General features: G+C 39.9%; 1 protein-coding gene across 5 annotated transcripts in view; it reads left to right on the top strand.

Moving 5' to 3' along the window:
• Window positions 1-12,728, top strand: part of FAM110B (family with sequence similarity 110 member B) — a 113,869-nt gene extending 101,141 nt beyond the window's left edge. For all 5 annotated transcript variants that reach the window (XM_030485650.1, XM_030485674.1, XM_030485684.1 and 2 more), the window contains one exon: window positions 9,477-12,728. In XM_030485650.1, coding sequence (XP_030341510.1) covers window positions 9,779-10,891 — 1,113 coding nt within the window. In that variant the 5' untranslated portion in view covers window positions 9,477-9,778 and the 3' untranslated portion in view covers window positions 10,892-12,728. The remainder of the gene's footprint in view (window positions 1-9,476) is intronic.
• Window positions 12,729-15,403: the final 2,675 nt, after the last annotated feature.

Below are 15,403 nucleotides of genomic sequence, written 5' to 3'. Positions count from 1 at the left end.
AATTTCAGTGCTTGGAAATGGTTAACTCAGGGCAGTTATGGTGTAAAAATTATTGTTAAATAGCCATGCTGGCCTTACTGCAGTAATATCTCATTTTAGTCATTAACATTAATATCTCATGTTAATATCTCATTAAAATCAGGCTGTTTAATACAAAGAGTTTTGACAAACAAGACCCCAAGCTAATCAGAAGAGTGGCTCAAAGTCCTCAGTTGTCAGAATTAGGCCACTCTATTGTAGTCCACTGGCTGAACATTATCATTTTTCTAATGGTACTTGCTTTTAGCATACTCGATTTTTCATTGTGCCTACTGTACAGCCTGAAAGGTGGTCTGGTAGGTTCTTAATGTCACTAAGAGAAGTTCACTGGCTATATTTTAATATTTATTTCTGAAGGTGAAACAGTTGTGTCCATGTATAGTCTATTTAAAATAATTTTCCATATAACAAGATAAGAGCAAACTGTTAAAATAAGAGAGACCTGAGTTTTAAATATATATATATATATATATAATCTATGTGACTTCCTGATTTCTTGCTTGTAAAAATTTGGTACATGTTGTAAGAAATATTCCATAAACTGATCACTATTTCTTTGAAATATATTTTCACAACAGGTAAGAAACTTCAGAGAGATGCTATTAAGCTTTGTTTTGAAACTTTGATAATAACTATTTTTTGAAGTTTCTCTTACTGATTAAATCTCTGGCTAAAGGAAAGAAAATTTTAAGTATGATGTATTTTTTCCATTTATAATAGCTCTTTATGGTTTCTGGTTTTGTCACAACATAAACTGTTTTGTTTCTCTTTTCTGGGCTATATTTGTTTACTTTTGATCTTTGTATATTTGAACAATTCTGGAGTTTTGCAGGCTTAGTAACTGCAAGGGAATGTCGAACTGCAACTGTTTTCATTGTGAGTTTGTTTTTATTCCTCAAATAAAATCTGTTTATAGTTATGATACTATGTTCCTTTAATATATTTCTCATTGTAAACAGTTTTAGAAAACTTTCCTCAATAAGTAAGAGTCTAAACATAGCAACTTGAGATTTCAGGGCTTTTGGCCTCTTACGTCAAGAGCCTGGTAAGTTTTTTTCTTTCCCATAAAAATGAGTTGACAGCAGCAGCAGGTCCAGTTATGTCCATAAGATCAGAGATTGCTGCACTCTTCTGAGAAACGGGAAGCTGGATCAAATCCCCAGTCCCCAAACTGGGGCAAATTTCCCACCTTCTGAGGAAGAACCCTGTTGGCAGAATATCGAGTGGGCTTTCCTATTTCAGCTGAAATGTCCTACTTGCCAGAAATACTTCATTGCACTGGGGCAGGATTAGTACCCCAATTTCTTCCCCAATTACCCTAAGTGAGCTTTTTTTACTCTTCCTTAATTTAAAGAAAGCTTGCAAATATTTATTTTTTTTAAGTGGAAACCTTTGAAAAGAAGTGCTAGAGAAGGACCTATAGCCTAATTTTTTGAACATCTGCCCTGGAGGGATGCTTCCAATCTTCACTCCAAGTCAAGTGGAGGAAAAGGTGTTTTCTTTGTTATCCTCATCATCCCTGACTGCATTTTTAGAGATGGAAAGTACCTACCTACCTGCTGCATAAGGAGGTGTGAACGAGCAAGATGAGCAAGGAATTCCCTGATTCCTCTTCAGCTTGGGAATTGGCCATCAGGCTTAGTTGTGTGCATGCCTGTTAGTAGAAACAAGAGGTCTGCACCCAGTGCTGGGTGGCATGGGTGTGCAGGGCATGCCCATGAGCCTCTCCCCCTGAATATCCCTCCTGTCCCAAAATTTTATGAGCACTGCTGTTACTTAAATGGTGAACATAGAGACTCTGTTTCCCAAAAGAAGTTGCCATTTAGATATGTGTGGTTTTCAGTGTTCATTAGTTTTGAGTGCTCAGCTTGAAGTTGCTTTTATAGGTCTGTATGAAGCACGATGCCAAATCTCAAAGGGAAGTCATGTTGCCTTGTTGCAGTAGTTATGAAGAAGGTGAACCTACTGAAGTTACCTGGTCATGGGTCCTCAAATCTGACTACAAGGCTGTGTTCGTAGGCACACTACATTTAATATAAGCCTTCATATTGAAAATCTATACTTTTCACTTTATCAGTTTAAATCTGGCTTGATTTCTTAGTATTTCCAAGCTTACATTCGGAAGAAGTTGTTCTAAGCTGTGGTGGATTAGTCTTAACTTATACCAGGGCTCACTCCAAGTCTGATCCTATAGTTGCACTGGTGATGACAAGTATGCTGCAGTAGGATGCCTTATTGTACAAGTTTCAGACATCTAAAGGATTTAGGACTATGTTTAATTTATCTCAGTGTGTCAAATGGCCCAGAACTCGCATTTCGAAAATACTGCCATCAAAATGTATGTTCCATAGCTGAATTAATGATGATCAGGTTTTTGGTGAAGGATGCTGCAGAAGATACAGAGCTGTTTCCCAGCTGCCTAATTACTGATTACACTTGTGCTTCTGTTGTTCTCTGCAGGGCAGAGGATCAGACTTTGCTGCGTGGTCAGGGGCCATGTGGGTGCCTGATGTATGCGGTCTGCAAATCCTGCTAGTGAGGCGGCATATCTCTGTGGTAACACTAGAAGGGGAGGGTGATTTGCAGGTGTATCTCTGCATTTTTGCAGATAGGAGGATTTTATTTCCTTCTTCACTAGTGCATATGATTTTTACTGAACCTACTGCCACAAAGATTTGAGTAGCTTAAAATACATCTCACTCTTAAGGTGGACTTGTTAAGAATTACCACAGATTTGAGATGTGAGCTAAGATTAATAGTGTTCCATTTAAGACATTTTTGCTAAGCTTCGTCATTAAAACCATTTTGTGGCTCTGCCTTTCTCTGTTTTGCCGAATCCAAGCATGGCTGCGAAAGGCAGTTGCCAGAAGCAAGTAGGTGAGGTGCTGGCTTTTTCTGTCGGTAGAGGAGAAGAAGGGAAAGCATAGGTCAGGTAGCACTGCCCCTTCCGCCAGAGGAGAGCATTGCAAAAGCAGGATCGTGCAATGGGAAGCAGTTTGAGGAGGAGGAGATGAAGGGGCAGAGAAACAAGAATCCCTCTTTTTCCAGAGAACGTGGACAAAACAGCTAGAACTGGGTGCAGCAGGGACCAGTCTCGGGGTCTGATGAACCTCTGGAATGTGAACCTCTGGAGCACGGGCCAAGTATCCTGTGTTGAAGAAGGGGGCTGTTTTCATTTCTAAAAGTGCAGAAAGAATCCTGGGAAAATAGTGTAGGCCCATGAGATCACAGGATAAATTGGGAATTGTGACCTTGTTGTAGTGAGGAGGCTATAAATTTAAACGTGATGGTTATAGAGACATGCAGAATTAAAAGGATAAAAGTTGTTTGGACTTGGGGCCATTGATACTGGCTGATGAATGAGCTGTAAAGGTGTTTTCTAAAGCTTCCCAAGCTTTAGGAATCACCTAAACCTAGTTCAGTTTCCTAAGCTAGAAGTATTCAGGCAATGCTAGAGTTACAAATGCAACAAAAAGTTACATTTCTTCTTAGACTTTTTTAGGCCCTTCCTGATTTTTTTTTTAAATGAGAGACTAAAATTATTCCAAAGAGTTCAGTACAGTGTAAGCAACACAGGGGTCCAAAGAAAACAGAATTGATTTCCATTACAGCTTTTACAAACACAGCATGTAATATCACTCTAATAAGACGACTTAGTTTTTTTTTTTTTTTGTACTATCTAGTTGCAATAAAAGGAAATTTCATTTCTGAGCTTTCTTGTGAATTTGGGCAGTTGTTTGTGCCTTTCGAAAGAAATCAGAGTTTTCATGTTTGGGAGGCATCTGTAGGGCAATATTTACCCAGAAGCAAGTATTGCTGAGAGTGGATTATTGCTACTCGGTAGGAAATGTAGCTGTGCTAGATTTCAGAACTAAAAAGAAGCAAAATACTTTCTGAGGATTTTTCTTTCAAAAAGGCATCCATCCGGCTCCCAGTGAGCACTAAGCATACGTTACAGGAGCAGTATGTAAGTGTAGCTGCTAAGTCGCTTTCCTGCTTTCCAGGCATTTGTACCTCCATGGATTTTTCCAGAAGCTGTTTTCCTGTAACAGTGTTAGCATTTCTAGTTGTAGCAGCATCCTGCATTAAACCTGATCATTTTAACTGCACGGTGAAATAGAAGGAGTGCTAAGTGGTGCCAGTGCTTTGTTTATGGAGAGTTTTATCTTAGAAGACTTTGAGAGTGATGTAAGAGCAAAGCAGTATCAGCCTATTGTACATTCATCTATGCAATTTAATACAAAGTTAATGCTAATTGTAGTTTGGGGTTTTTGGTTGGAAGTGATACATCAGCAGCGAAAAGTGTCTGTCTTTGACAAAGTTGTTACCTTCCCACTTGGTGGAGATTTCCCGTGTCTACATAATTCAGCCACTATTGATTTTAGGTCACTGTAGTTCACATTTTTTATGTCATTTTGAAGGCTTAAACATCTGTTTGAACAGGTATTGCTCTTCACTTACTGTTCACTGTTTCATGTTTTAGGGGGGAAAAGAGTTAAAAATCAGCCATTTCAGTAATATTTTCAGTCATGGTAGATGTGAAAGATTATTCCATCTCCTCATTCTGTATCTTGACAAGTTAATATTATGTGAGACCAAGTCTATACCCTTACACGTTTATCTAAAATTGGTTTCAGAAGTGAAATACTGCTACCATTCTGGATGTGGATTATCTTATGGCAATTCCAGTCTAGTTTATTTAGGCTTATCTTGTATTTTTAAACTTAGTAACATAAATATATAAGGTTTAGAGTGACAGTTATCCACAGAAGAACTTGTATCAGTTTTAGACATACACAGTATAACTTACTCCATAGACCTGTAGCAAGTAATCCTCAGTGAAACCCTCGTTTATAGGCTTTGCAGGGACTGTTAACGAAACAGCATCTCCATTATGGGACCTGCAGCTGTAAAATGTACCTAGTCATTACCAGATCCTGACATTTTCCATCTGTGTCCTGTGTTCCTATGCAGATTTTGTTTTGTGATCTCTTTGAGTCCTCTTGTGACCACTTGTTGATTACTCATGCTGGAATTTATGTGATGTTTATGGTGCATTTTGAGGTAGCTACATTTTATCACCTAAAAAATTAAATTGACAAAGACCTTTAAATATCCGGGAAAGTAGAGTAAAGGCTGTCAGCCTTTGTTATATTTATCCACTGTGCTTCATCCTACCTCCTGCACAATCCGTTCATCTGCTGTCCAAGAGGGATAAATTAAGAGCATGAGCTTCACTTTAGCTTTTTTTGGGTGAAGCTGAGTCCTCACCAAAGTCAAGAGCAGAAATTTCACTGATTTCATTTGGGCCACATTTTCACTGTTGTTTTTTGCTGCTTTGTTGCAACTTGAATACTGTTAAAATATGCAGTGCTCTTCTGTGGATACTTTTAGGCGCAGACTGACTGAAACTTGGCCAATATGTAGGAGCTACAGGGCAACACAGAACCAGGAAGGGAAGTGCAATATTTGCTGTCAGTTAGCATCATTCAGTCTGTGTTTAGAATGCAGCTTTAGGTATGAAAGCAAAAATAAACTTCAGTGTTGTACAATAACATTGTATTAATGATAGCCCTAGCAATAAATGTTTGCCAGAAAGGGGCCAGGTCATAAATTTCTTTTAAATTTCAAAAGAAAATGCATATTTAGACTATATGGAACTGTAATTCTGAAGTTTCTGCACAGTTTATGTTCTCCCACTGTCTTGGCTTTAAATCAAGGAAAGTATTTTGTAAAGGATTTATTTGTAGTTAATGTTAGCTGCATAGCTATTGCTGCTCTAGGCTGTGTTGTGTTCCCCTAAATTCTGTAGATAGTGCATGTGTTATTTAAATGCGAATATCTGACAAACATATTACAGATCTAAGAGTGATTAGAGCATGATACTTAGATTTAATATATGCTTTGGATCTCTGCCTTTGTCGCAAAGGATCCTCAATCTAAGTATCGGGCTGAAAATACAGCTTAAAAAACCCAAAACCCATCTATCCCTTTGTATGTTTTATATTCTGCTCAGCAGGTCTGCAACAGTCACAGAACAGTTAGGGGAACTCAGTTAGTAAGAACTTTAAGAAAGGTTTTATTAATGTGTGATAGTATTAAAATTAACTATGTTTGAACATGTGCATAAGTTTTTACCTTTGTTTTTCTTTAAATAATTGAATCTTTAAATAATTGAAGTTGTTTTAAGGAACAGTAAAAATGGAAATCCAGAGTGAATCCTGAAAAAGAGTTTTATCCATAGAAAATTTACACTTACAGAGTACACATTTGGATGTAAACAGAGTAAAGGGAACATTTCTTAGGCCCCTAAGTATGTTTCACACATTTCTTGCAAGTGGATGAAGAAAACCTATTTGCCCTTAAATTTATGCAGTGGAAAAGTGGTATCAGAGCTGTACACAACAGGAAATTCAGATGCCTAAGCCCTGAGTTTCTTTAAAGAATAAGGCAGAAGAAAGCCATTTCTATACCCCTGTTGCTTCAATGATGATTTTCACAACTGGAAACTAAGTGGCACTATTTTGTCTTCCTGAGCGTACACTGTGCTGCTGCTCAGCCTTTTTCATTACCACTGAAATTAATAAGGAGCAAGGCTCTCTAGTGTTTCTGCTGTGTTTCAGGTACTCGTGGACAGCAGAGAGGCTGGTAGGAATTGTGCTCCCTTTCCCAGCTAGCAGCAGAATTAGGCTGCAGCCATCACCAGCGCAGGCAGGAGAAGTTGTTTCATTAGCACTTTACATTCATCCAGCTCTCTTTCATACCACTTTCTTTTCTAACAGTGTCTGGTTAATAATTTTTAGCCCTCTGAGATGAGAGTACTGAATAAATTTTCCGGTGAGACTCAAATGCAGCACCTCAGTGAAATGGAGCAGTTTGAACAACACACAAAAATGTAGCCAATCCTTTTTTATAGCTGCATGTACCTCAGTTTATACCAGCAGCCCCACAGGTACAAAGCCTCCATGTCTGGCTGCGTAACCACCTGGCCATTACTCCCCTGGTTCCCTGTGCTGCCAAGGTGGACATTTCTGCCCTGGCTTCTCACCAGGTCTTTGCTTCTCTCTCTAGGCATGCCTGAGGCTCACTGCCAGTCACACCATATTTTCACTGTCTTCAGGGCACTTGGCCCCATAAGTGCTTGCAAGCAAGCACTCTCATTCTCTCAAATGAACATGCATGCACAGTGGGATTGTTCTTTCCTCCTTCTCTTTTGCCTTATAAGTACGTTGTTGAAGCCAACATAGATGCTTAGCCTCCTTAGCAATTCTTGCTAGCATTCGGGGCTGTCCTGAGTGAGGAAGTTGTTAAGTACTGGGGAGAGACTTCCAAAAGCAGCCTCGAGTCCTGCTCACCGGGTGGAGTTGGCAGCTGTCCTCTGGGGCAGGACCATTGTGGCCTTTAATGACAATGGCCAAAGAGGAAGTGGAGGATTGTGGTCTCGCTTATTCTAGTGGCATTAACTCATTGGGTGACAGTACTTAGTACAGAGAATTGGAGTTTTGGTTGTTTGAGGGGTTTTCTTCCTCCTGATGAGACCCTTGCTCTCACATAGGTTTGATTTCTACGTGTAAGTATCAGATATACACACACAATGTAAAAATAAAACATTTAGCCATCAAGCTCCGAGCTGGCATTGTGGAAAGATATGACTGTCTGTACAGAAAAGAAATGTGTGTGTGCAGTGTTGGAATTGCCTTCAGTGCTTTTGGAAATTTGATACTTAATTTCCAAACAGTACCGATAAATATGTTGATTCAAATGAGGAAAGTGAGCTTTTTCTCTTTCAGAAAGACTTAGTTAAAATTCAGGAAGTCAAACTGCTGAGGAGTTAGCACTAGGATTTATAAAATAACATTGAAAGGGAAGCTTAATTAACATTTCACTACCCTTTCAATTGCACTGAATGTGTGTCTGGTTTATCACCCACCTAAATATGTTAGTTTGTATTTGAGGAATGCTTGTGACAGCCTTCAGGAGAAAACTCAGCTTTTTCGTATAATCTCATTACAGCACTTATATATGTTATTTGCTTGCTTTGACCTTGGACAGTTTAGATGTATACATCATGTATTTCTGGGAATCAATACTTGCAGTTGCTTTCTTTTTACTGTTAATGTCTCTTTAGCTGGATTTTTTTTTTTTTTCGAGTTTTTGGTTTTATTTGTGTAAACAACGTACTGATGTCACACACCGTATTAGTAGGTTGGGTATTGATGGATGAGCACAGGATGGCAGTACACACGAAAGCGAGTCATCCCTGTGAAGGATGCTTTTCTGCATTCCTTAGGATGAGTGAAGAAATAGCAGCTGCTTTTCTTTCTTTCCCTGAAGAACATAGTGATAACAGAAATGGGATATTAAAAAGGGCAACGTAGATTAATGGGGTAGTAATAAAATAAATGAGACCCATTAGCGAAATCACTGCTTGAAAAGTGGTTTCCATGATAAGTGCCCTTCAGTGCCTCGTGTGGGAAAGGTTGTTACAGCACTTGTAACATCATCCATGGTGTTGGGTTTTGGACTGTTACGACAATCCTAAGTGATAGAATCTTAAAATAATTTAGATGAACATAAACTTCATTTGCACTTAGTTCTTGGTAGAAATCTGAAATGATTATTTCTAAATGTGAATTTCTTTCAAACCCAGTCAGAACATTTTTGCGTGCTGCCAAAGCTTTCATCAAAAAACAAAGCCTTTTTTTTGTTGTTGTGCTAAGCCTGTAAGGTGAGCACAAGAACTTGGAAAGCCTTATTTTACTGCTGGAGCACTGATGCTTTGGGGGCTAATGTTCAAACAGGACTTTGAACTGGAATTGGCGGCTTTAGTGATATCTCCTACTTTTTAATTATTGATTTTATATTAGATTAACAATGAAGGCTGTGCGTTGCACTGAAAATGTTACATGGCTCTGTGTGCTCTCTGTTTTTCAGACCAGACAGCATTCTGGAGCATTTAATAAAAAAGGAAAATACATTTCTTACATTTACAGAGAATGTTGCCTATAAGGAGAAAAATGTTTGGGGATTGGAGATAAAATATGCACACAAATAAACTAATCAAAGCCAAAGATATTAGTTTGAAAGTGCTCTTTCATTGATCTTCAGGAGACAAATGAGTTTAAATCTCTGAATTGTCACATTTTGCTTCCCTTTCTCCCACCAGAAATGCATGGCTCTGTCGTGGTGGGGCTTAAATTTTTAATTGTTTTCTTTTCCAGTGTAATTGTATTAAATAACGAGCAACACATTTCCTGTGAGATGCACAGGGGTGCGGGGTGAGAGGGGGCCCCGAGTGCCATCTCCCCTGCGCTGCTGTCGGCAGCGGCGGCTGCATCCCGTCCGGCGGTGGGAGAGGAGGGCCAGGAGGCGGCTGTTGCTATCGCTCTGATGTCAGGCTCTCTTGCTAACGTGTGGTTGGTTATTCTGCATTTCAGATCGCTGCCGGTAGCGGAGCGCAGAGGGAACGGCGAGACTCCCACCTCTTTCAGCGAGAAGAAAGGAGTCAGCGAAGCAGACTAATACGGACTTGTGTCAGGTGGCCTTGCCCTACAAAGGCTGCCTTTAAAAGAGAAACGCAGTGTTATTTAATGAGCTGTGAGATGAGGCGCTGCTGCTAACGCTCAGATCCCGGGATTCATTGGCTATTCATTGTGCTTAATGTACATGTTTCTGCACCGTGCTTTTAGGAGATCCCAGAGAAGAATCCAAAACGGCTGCGGGGGAAAGACCACCAAACATGCCTACAGAAACACTACCGACAGGTAGCATGGTGAAGCCAGTCAGCCCTGCCGTGACTTTCACATCCGCCGTTCCTCTCCGTATCCTGAACAAAGGACCCGACTATTTTCGCAGGCAGGCGGAGCCTAATCCAAAAAGACTGAGTGCGGTGGAGAGGCTGGAAGCCGACAAGGCGAAATATGTCAAGAGCCAAGAGGTCATCAATGCCAAGCAGGAGCCTGTGAAGCCAGCAGTGCTGGCGAAGCCACCAGTCTGTCCCGCGGCCAAGCGAGCACTGGGGAGCCCCACCTTGAAAGTCTTCAGCAACAACGCAAAGACCGAGAGCGGCGTCCAGAGGGAAAATCTGAAACTTGAGATTTTGAAGAATATCATCAACAGCTCTGAAGGCTCCAGCTCGGGTTCAGGGCATAAGCACGGTCCCCGAAACTGGCCACCCCACAGAGCCGATTCAACGGAGCTGAACCGACACTCGTTCGCTGAATCTTTGAAGGTTTACCCCACACAGGGCCGTAGCAGCCCACAGGAGAGCAGCTCCAATGTCAGCAGAAGGCTCCTAGATCAGTCAGCAGAGACTTTCTTGCATGTCTCTCACAGCTCCTCAGACATTAGGAAAGTAACTAGTGCAAAGCCCTTAAAAGCAATACCCTGCAGTAGTTCAGCCCCACCTCTGCCTCCAAAGCCCAAAATCGCTGCCATCGCCACCCTGAAATCCCCAGAGATTGAGGCAGTCGAGTCTGGATGCGGAATTAGCAGAAGACCCTCCCTACAGCGATCAAAATCAGACTTAAGCGACAGATACTTTCGTGTTGATGCAGATGTTGAACGGTTCTTTAACTACTGCGGACTGGATCCTGAAGAGCTTGAAAACCTCGGGATGGAAAACTTTGCAAGGGCTAACTCTGATATTATATCCCTCAACTTTCGCAGCGCAAGCATGATTAGCTCAGACTGTGAACAGTCTCAGGACAGCAACAGTGACCTTAGAAACGATGACAGTGCCAATGACCGCGTGCCATACGGCATTTCTGCCATTGAAAGGAATGCCAGAATCATCAAGTGGTTATATAGCATCAAGCAAGCTAGAGAGTCACAGAAAGTGTCCCATGTGTGAGAGAAAAATCCACCGTAGAAAAAGCAAGGACTGTATCTTTGTCTGTGAATATTCAGTTGTGAAGGGTTGTGAAGTCTACTTGAAGTCTTGTACCCTTCTCAAATCTCTTTGTGTTGCTTGTTGTGCAATGTTTCCAAGTTGCATGCCTGTCAACATGTGAGCTGACCTGGCTTCCATTTGAACAATAACTAACTACAAAGCCTGGCTGAGCATACACATTATCTGCCAAAAGTTTAAGACGAGAATCTAATTAGGGCTTCAGTATAATCAAAGTGTTTACATGGAAAGGTTATATGACTTCTTTGGTATTTATGTGGTTCCTTGTGAATTTTATATATGTCACTTTTTGTCTTAATACAGATATTGTCAACTGACGTTACTAGTTTCTAAGTTGAAACAGAATCCCTTTGGGGAAAAGAAAAGCAGAATTGGCCAAAATAAGAGGTTTAGGCAGACGACAGTAGGCAAAGCAGCCTTATCTCTTGTAGAACGTGCATTATTGGCACATGTAAAACTGTTTCTAAAAGGCAAAGAATGCTAAGTTCTTAAATTATGTATTGTTATTAAACTGTATATCCCTACTTACAGTAAGGGACTGTTCAGTAAAGGTTTCTTTTTTCTAGATAAGCTCCCTCAGTTTTACAGCAGAAGTAGTCTAGTGAATCTGCTTGACCTCTCATAAACTAAATGAGTCTTGCATTTGGGTTGATGTAAGCATTTTAATGATTTTGTATTATCCCTGTTGGAAAAGCTTAAAGAAGGTTTGAGTCAACAGATGAAAACGGCGGAGGTGTGGGATTTTGTGGGTTTGATTTTTACTTAAAGATTCCTGGTCTTAAACTTTTGACAGGAATGGTTAGATCCTATAGCTGATATTGAATGCCTTTACTAGTCAAACACATCATGACTACAAACTCCATGCTGTCTTTAAATTTTTTTGTAGACCTATTGGAACAATTATTGAACAAAAATGGAAACACACAGCCATATCAATATAACGCCTCCTATTCAGAAGTAAATACACTCAGTAGCTGAACTATATCTGAAAAATTGTGATTATGTTGTCTTGCATATGTTATATCTAAGGCTGTGAAAGTTTGTTACAGCTCTAGGAAAGTGTAGAAACATGACAGTATGTAGCTTTTTTTCTTCTCTTTGTTTTTTCCTCCTTATAATGGTTAGTGCTGCAGGTCAACCTGTTACAAATCTTTTGACAATCTGTGTCTTCCCAGTGGTTTAATTAACTGTCATTTCAACTGGCAGTGGTGGTGTGGTAGCAGAGAAGTTGAAAGTACAGTGGTCTGCTTCATTATTATTGTATACATGCTTTGAAGTAAATTGCAGCACTACCTTATACTTCATCAGCTAATAGGAAACTTTTTTATTGTGTAAATGCTGTAAGACTTTGTATATACTTCAGTTGTTACGAAATCTTTAAAACGAAGAGTGTTATGCTAATAAATAGCTCCTGGTGCAGGTATGGTAGGTTTTTTGTTCTTTTTTTCACCCCTCCCATTCTTAAAACTATATCAGGAACTCAATTGCAGTGTGTTTTAGTGCTGTAGAAGGTCTTGGTTAAATAATAGTTCCAGTAAAAGGTTTCTTTTACTAAAGTGCTTTTCAGAATATAATTTTTTATAAAGTAACTATAGCAGCATGATCTGTCTGAAGAACTAGAAGAGATTTTCAAGACTCCTAAAATAGCTTGCTTCATCCTTACCTAGCAATGTTACTGTTCCCGTTTATAGCATCTGTTCATAATGAATCACCGCAGTCTTCTGAATTATTCTTCAGTAGTGCTTATTTATATATTTGAATATTAAAGATGTTTTACAAAGTTGGGTTCTATCTTTTCTCTAAGACGCTTGTAGCCCCACTTCTTACCGATAGCCACAGACTGGAAGCGGAGCCACGTAGTAGGAATTATCCTACTTCAAGTTTCATGTAATTGTTTTCCAAATGATTGTTCATGGGGAGAAAAAAAGCACACAGTCAGTTTCAGGAGGCTACTCTGTGGTTTTTACAGTTGGCTTCACAACCTAAGACTTACAACATTCCTAGTTCAGTCAAAAAAAAGCGAGGTGCGATGTATTTCAGCTGCAGGCACATTTGTGACATTTTAAGCTCCATGGATTTCAGTTGGCATTGACATCACACTGGTTTTTCAAGCATATTTTTCCAATAGTAAGTTCTACTCAGTTCAGTGACTATTTTGCCAAGGAAAATAATGCTTAAGGGATTAAAGCCAATTGTAATGCAGCTGTACAGCAATGAAATAAAGAAGTTAAAACCAAAATAAAAATGCACTCACATTGTTCTCTCTCAAGTGTTTTAAGAATGATGATAAACAGGCTATCTCAGCTGTTGTCAGCCAAAAACAGTAATAAAGAAACCTTTATAACTAAAAAATAGATTAGAACATATGCTGGTATTCTGAACTTGTTTCCCAAGGTTTGTTAGGAAGCCATAGGCTCTTGAGAAATCAAATTCATTTCCTTTTAATGCCACAAGAGGTTTAGGCTTGTGAGCTATCTGTAAGAGAGCATTTCCTCAGCTGAGATCTTAAGCAGCACCTTTGACACAGCACAGTCTCTGACTCCGCTATCCCTGCTTCTTACAATATGCACACGAATAAGACTTTACAGGACCCAGACCTTCACAGTCAGCTGAACTTGAAACTCTGGTGAGACTGCAGTAATAGAAATCAGAAGATTGTAGAACGTCCACAAGGCTTTGAACAAGCAGGTAACAATTGCATTCGTCATTTTATTACAGTTTACGTAGATAGGATTTAACTACTTATAGTCTTGCTATTACCTATATGTTTGCATATAAAACAGATCTTTTGGTGTCTGATCTGGTTTTGTTTTCAAATGGGAATAACCATTTTGCCTTTGCAGACAGGTAATCCCATCATATGGAGAGGATCCACTGTTTGTCTCTGCCTTAGGAGAGATTCCTGAGTGCCAAACGCTGAATTTGCATGGAGTTGTAACCAGTTTAAGCACCTCGTCAGGGACCCATTCTGGTCATGTTCTTGCTGTCTCCAGAGTGGCATTTACTCAGGTACAAAGTGCACAGCAAGCGTCCATGGTTAAACAACAGCTCTTGTCGCAGCAGCAGCTCTGGAGGAAGATGCAAGTCTGTGGTGTCCTGTGAAAGCCAGTAGTCAGACCTGGCCCCAGAAGTGAAGAAAAACACAGTATGTTTTCAGTAATTGGTATGAATTCACACACGCACACACACACACGAAAGAAACCACCGCAGAGGTTTGTGTGGTGGTCCTGTTACTTTGACTTGCAGGGGAGGGAAAGGGAGAGGAAAATGATGTGACAAAGTACACTTTGAAAGCTTTGTGCAGAGAGAAGCCATTTCTTTGAGTGAAGGAGACGTGCAGCAAAGTAAAACTGGTCTTTAATCACTTCATATTATATAGTAACAATGTCGTCAAAGATGAGAGATACAGGATCTGTGCCACAAATTTACATTCCACAGATACAAGCACTGAAACTGTCTTTATTCTGTATACCGTTTCTGCAAGGGAGAGTGCTGTGCTGTGAGCGTATGCATCATCTGAGTGACCGAGGGCTTTTGAAGGGTAAACACAGAATGATGATGCTTTTGGCAGACATTCAAAAATCAAAAGGCACGCTCAGACAACAGAGCCAATCAGTATTGCTGACTTATCTCTTTTTACAGCAGTTTATCCATCCATGGAGGCCATACGCGTTTGATTCCAGTCATTCAATGAAAAACAAAGTGCTTAATGGAGCTCTGCAGTACGGAGCTGAATAATTTCAGTCTGCGGGAGAACAGGAAAGGAGCTAAACCTTAAAAACAGCATTCCTGACACCTATTGATTATGGTATGATAATGTTTCTTGCAATATATTCTGAGCTCACTTGTTCATAACAAACTTTTTATTCAGGAGAGTAGTCAAACCAATAAATCTGGGAGGTTCCAGTTTTCCGAGGCTATAAAATTCATGTTTCATGTGATTAATGGTGGCACATCAGTAGCTGAGCACATTAGACTTAGAATATAAGAGCATCTGGAGCTTTGTTCCCATGAACAGTAAGGGTCCATTGCCTGTTTTGGCAATGAATATAAATGCAGATATAGTCTAATGTCCCTTTGTGCTGTACAAGAAAATAAATAGGTCAAGGTGTTTTGTCCTGAACTGTAATATAACCCTACATAAAGATCCTTGTTACCAAGGCTTAGATGTTCACTGATATTCTGAATTCATCTGACATTCCTGACTGTCAGCAGAAAGACTCTAATAATCTGCCCTTAGAAGTACATCACCCATACCTTAATGCAAAAGGCCATTAAAATTGTCTGTTCAGTGGAAGGGCTTTCATCTCCTGATGATGGCATCTGCTAAGTGAACCTCTAAATAAGCAAATTTCCTTTGGAAGTATTAACCCCTAAACACGTTTTATTTTTCTCCCTGGAAGCCCAAGTGGTGATCAATAGCTGTGTCCTAGCGTTTGTTACAATTAGTATGTT

This window comes from Strigops habroptila, chromosome 1 (assembly GCF_004027225.2).
Source record: "Strigops habroptila isolate Jane chromosome 1, bStrHab1.2.pri, whole genome shotgun sequence".
Lineage (NCBI taxonomy): Eukaryota > Metazoa > Chordata > Aves > Psittaciformes > Psittacidae > Strigops > Strigops habroptila.
This window is presented reverse-complemented; position numbering and strand designations above follow the sequence as displayed.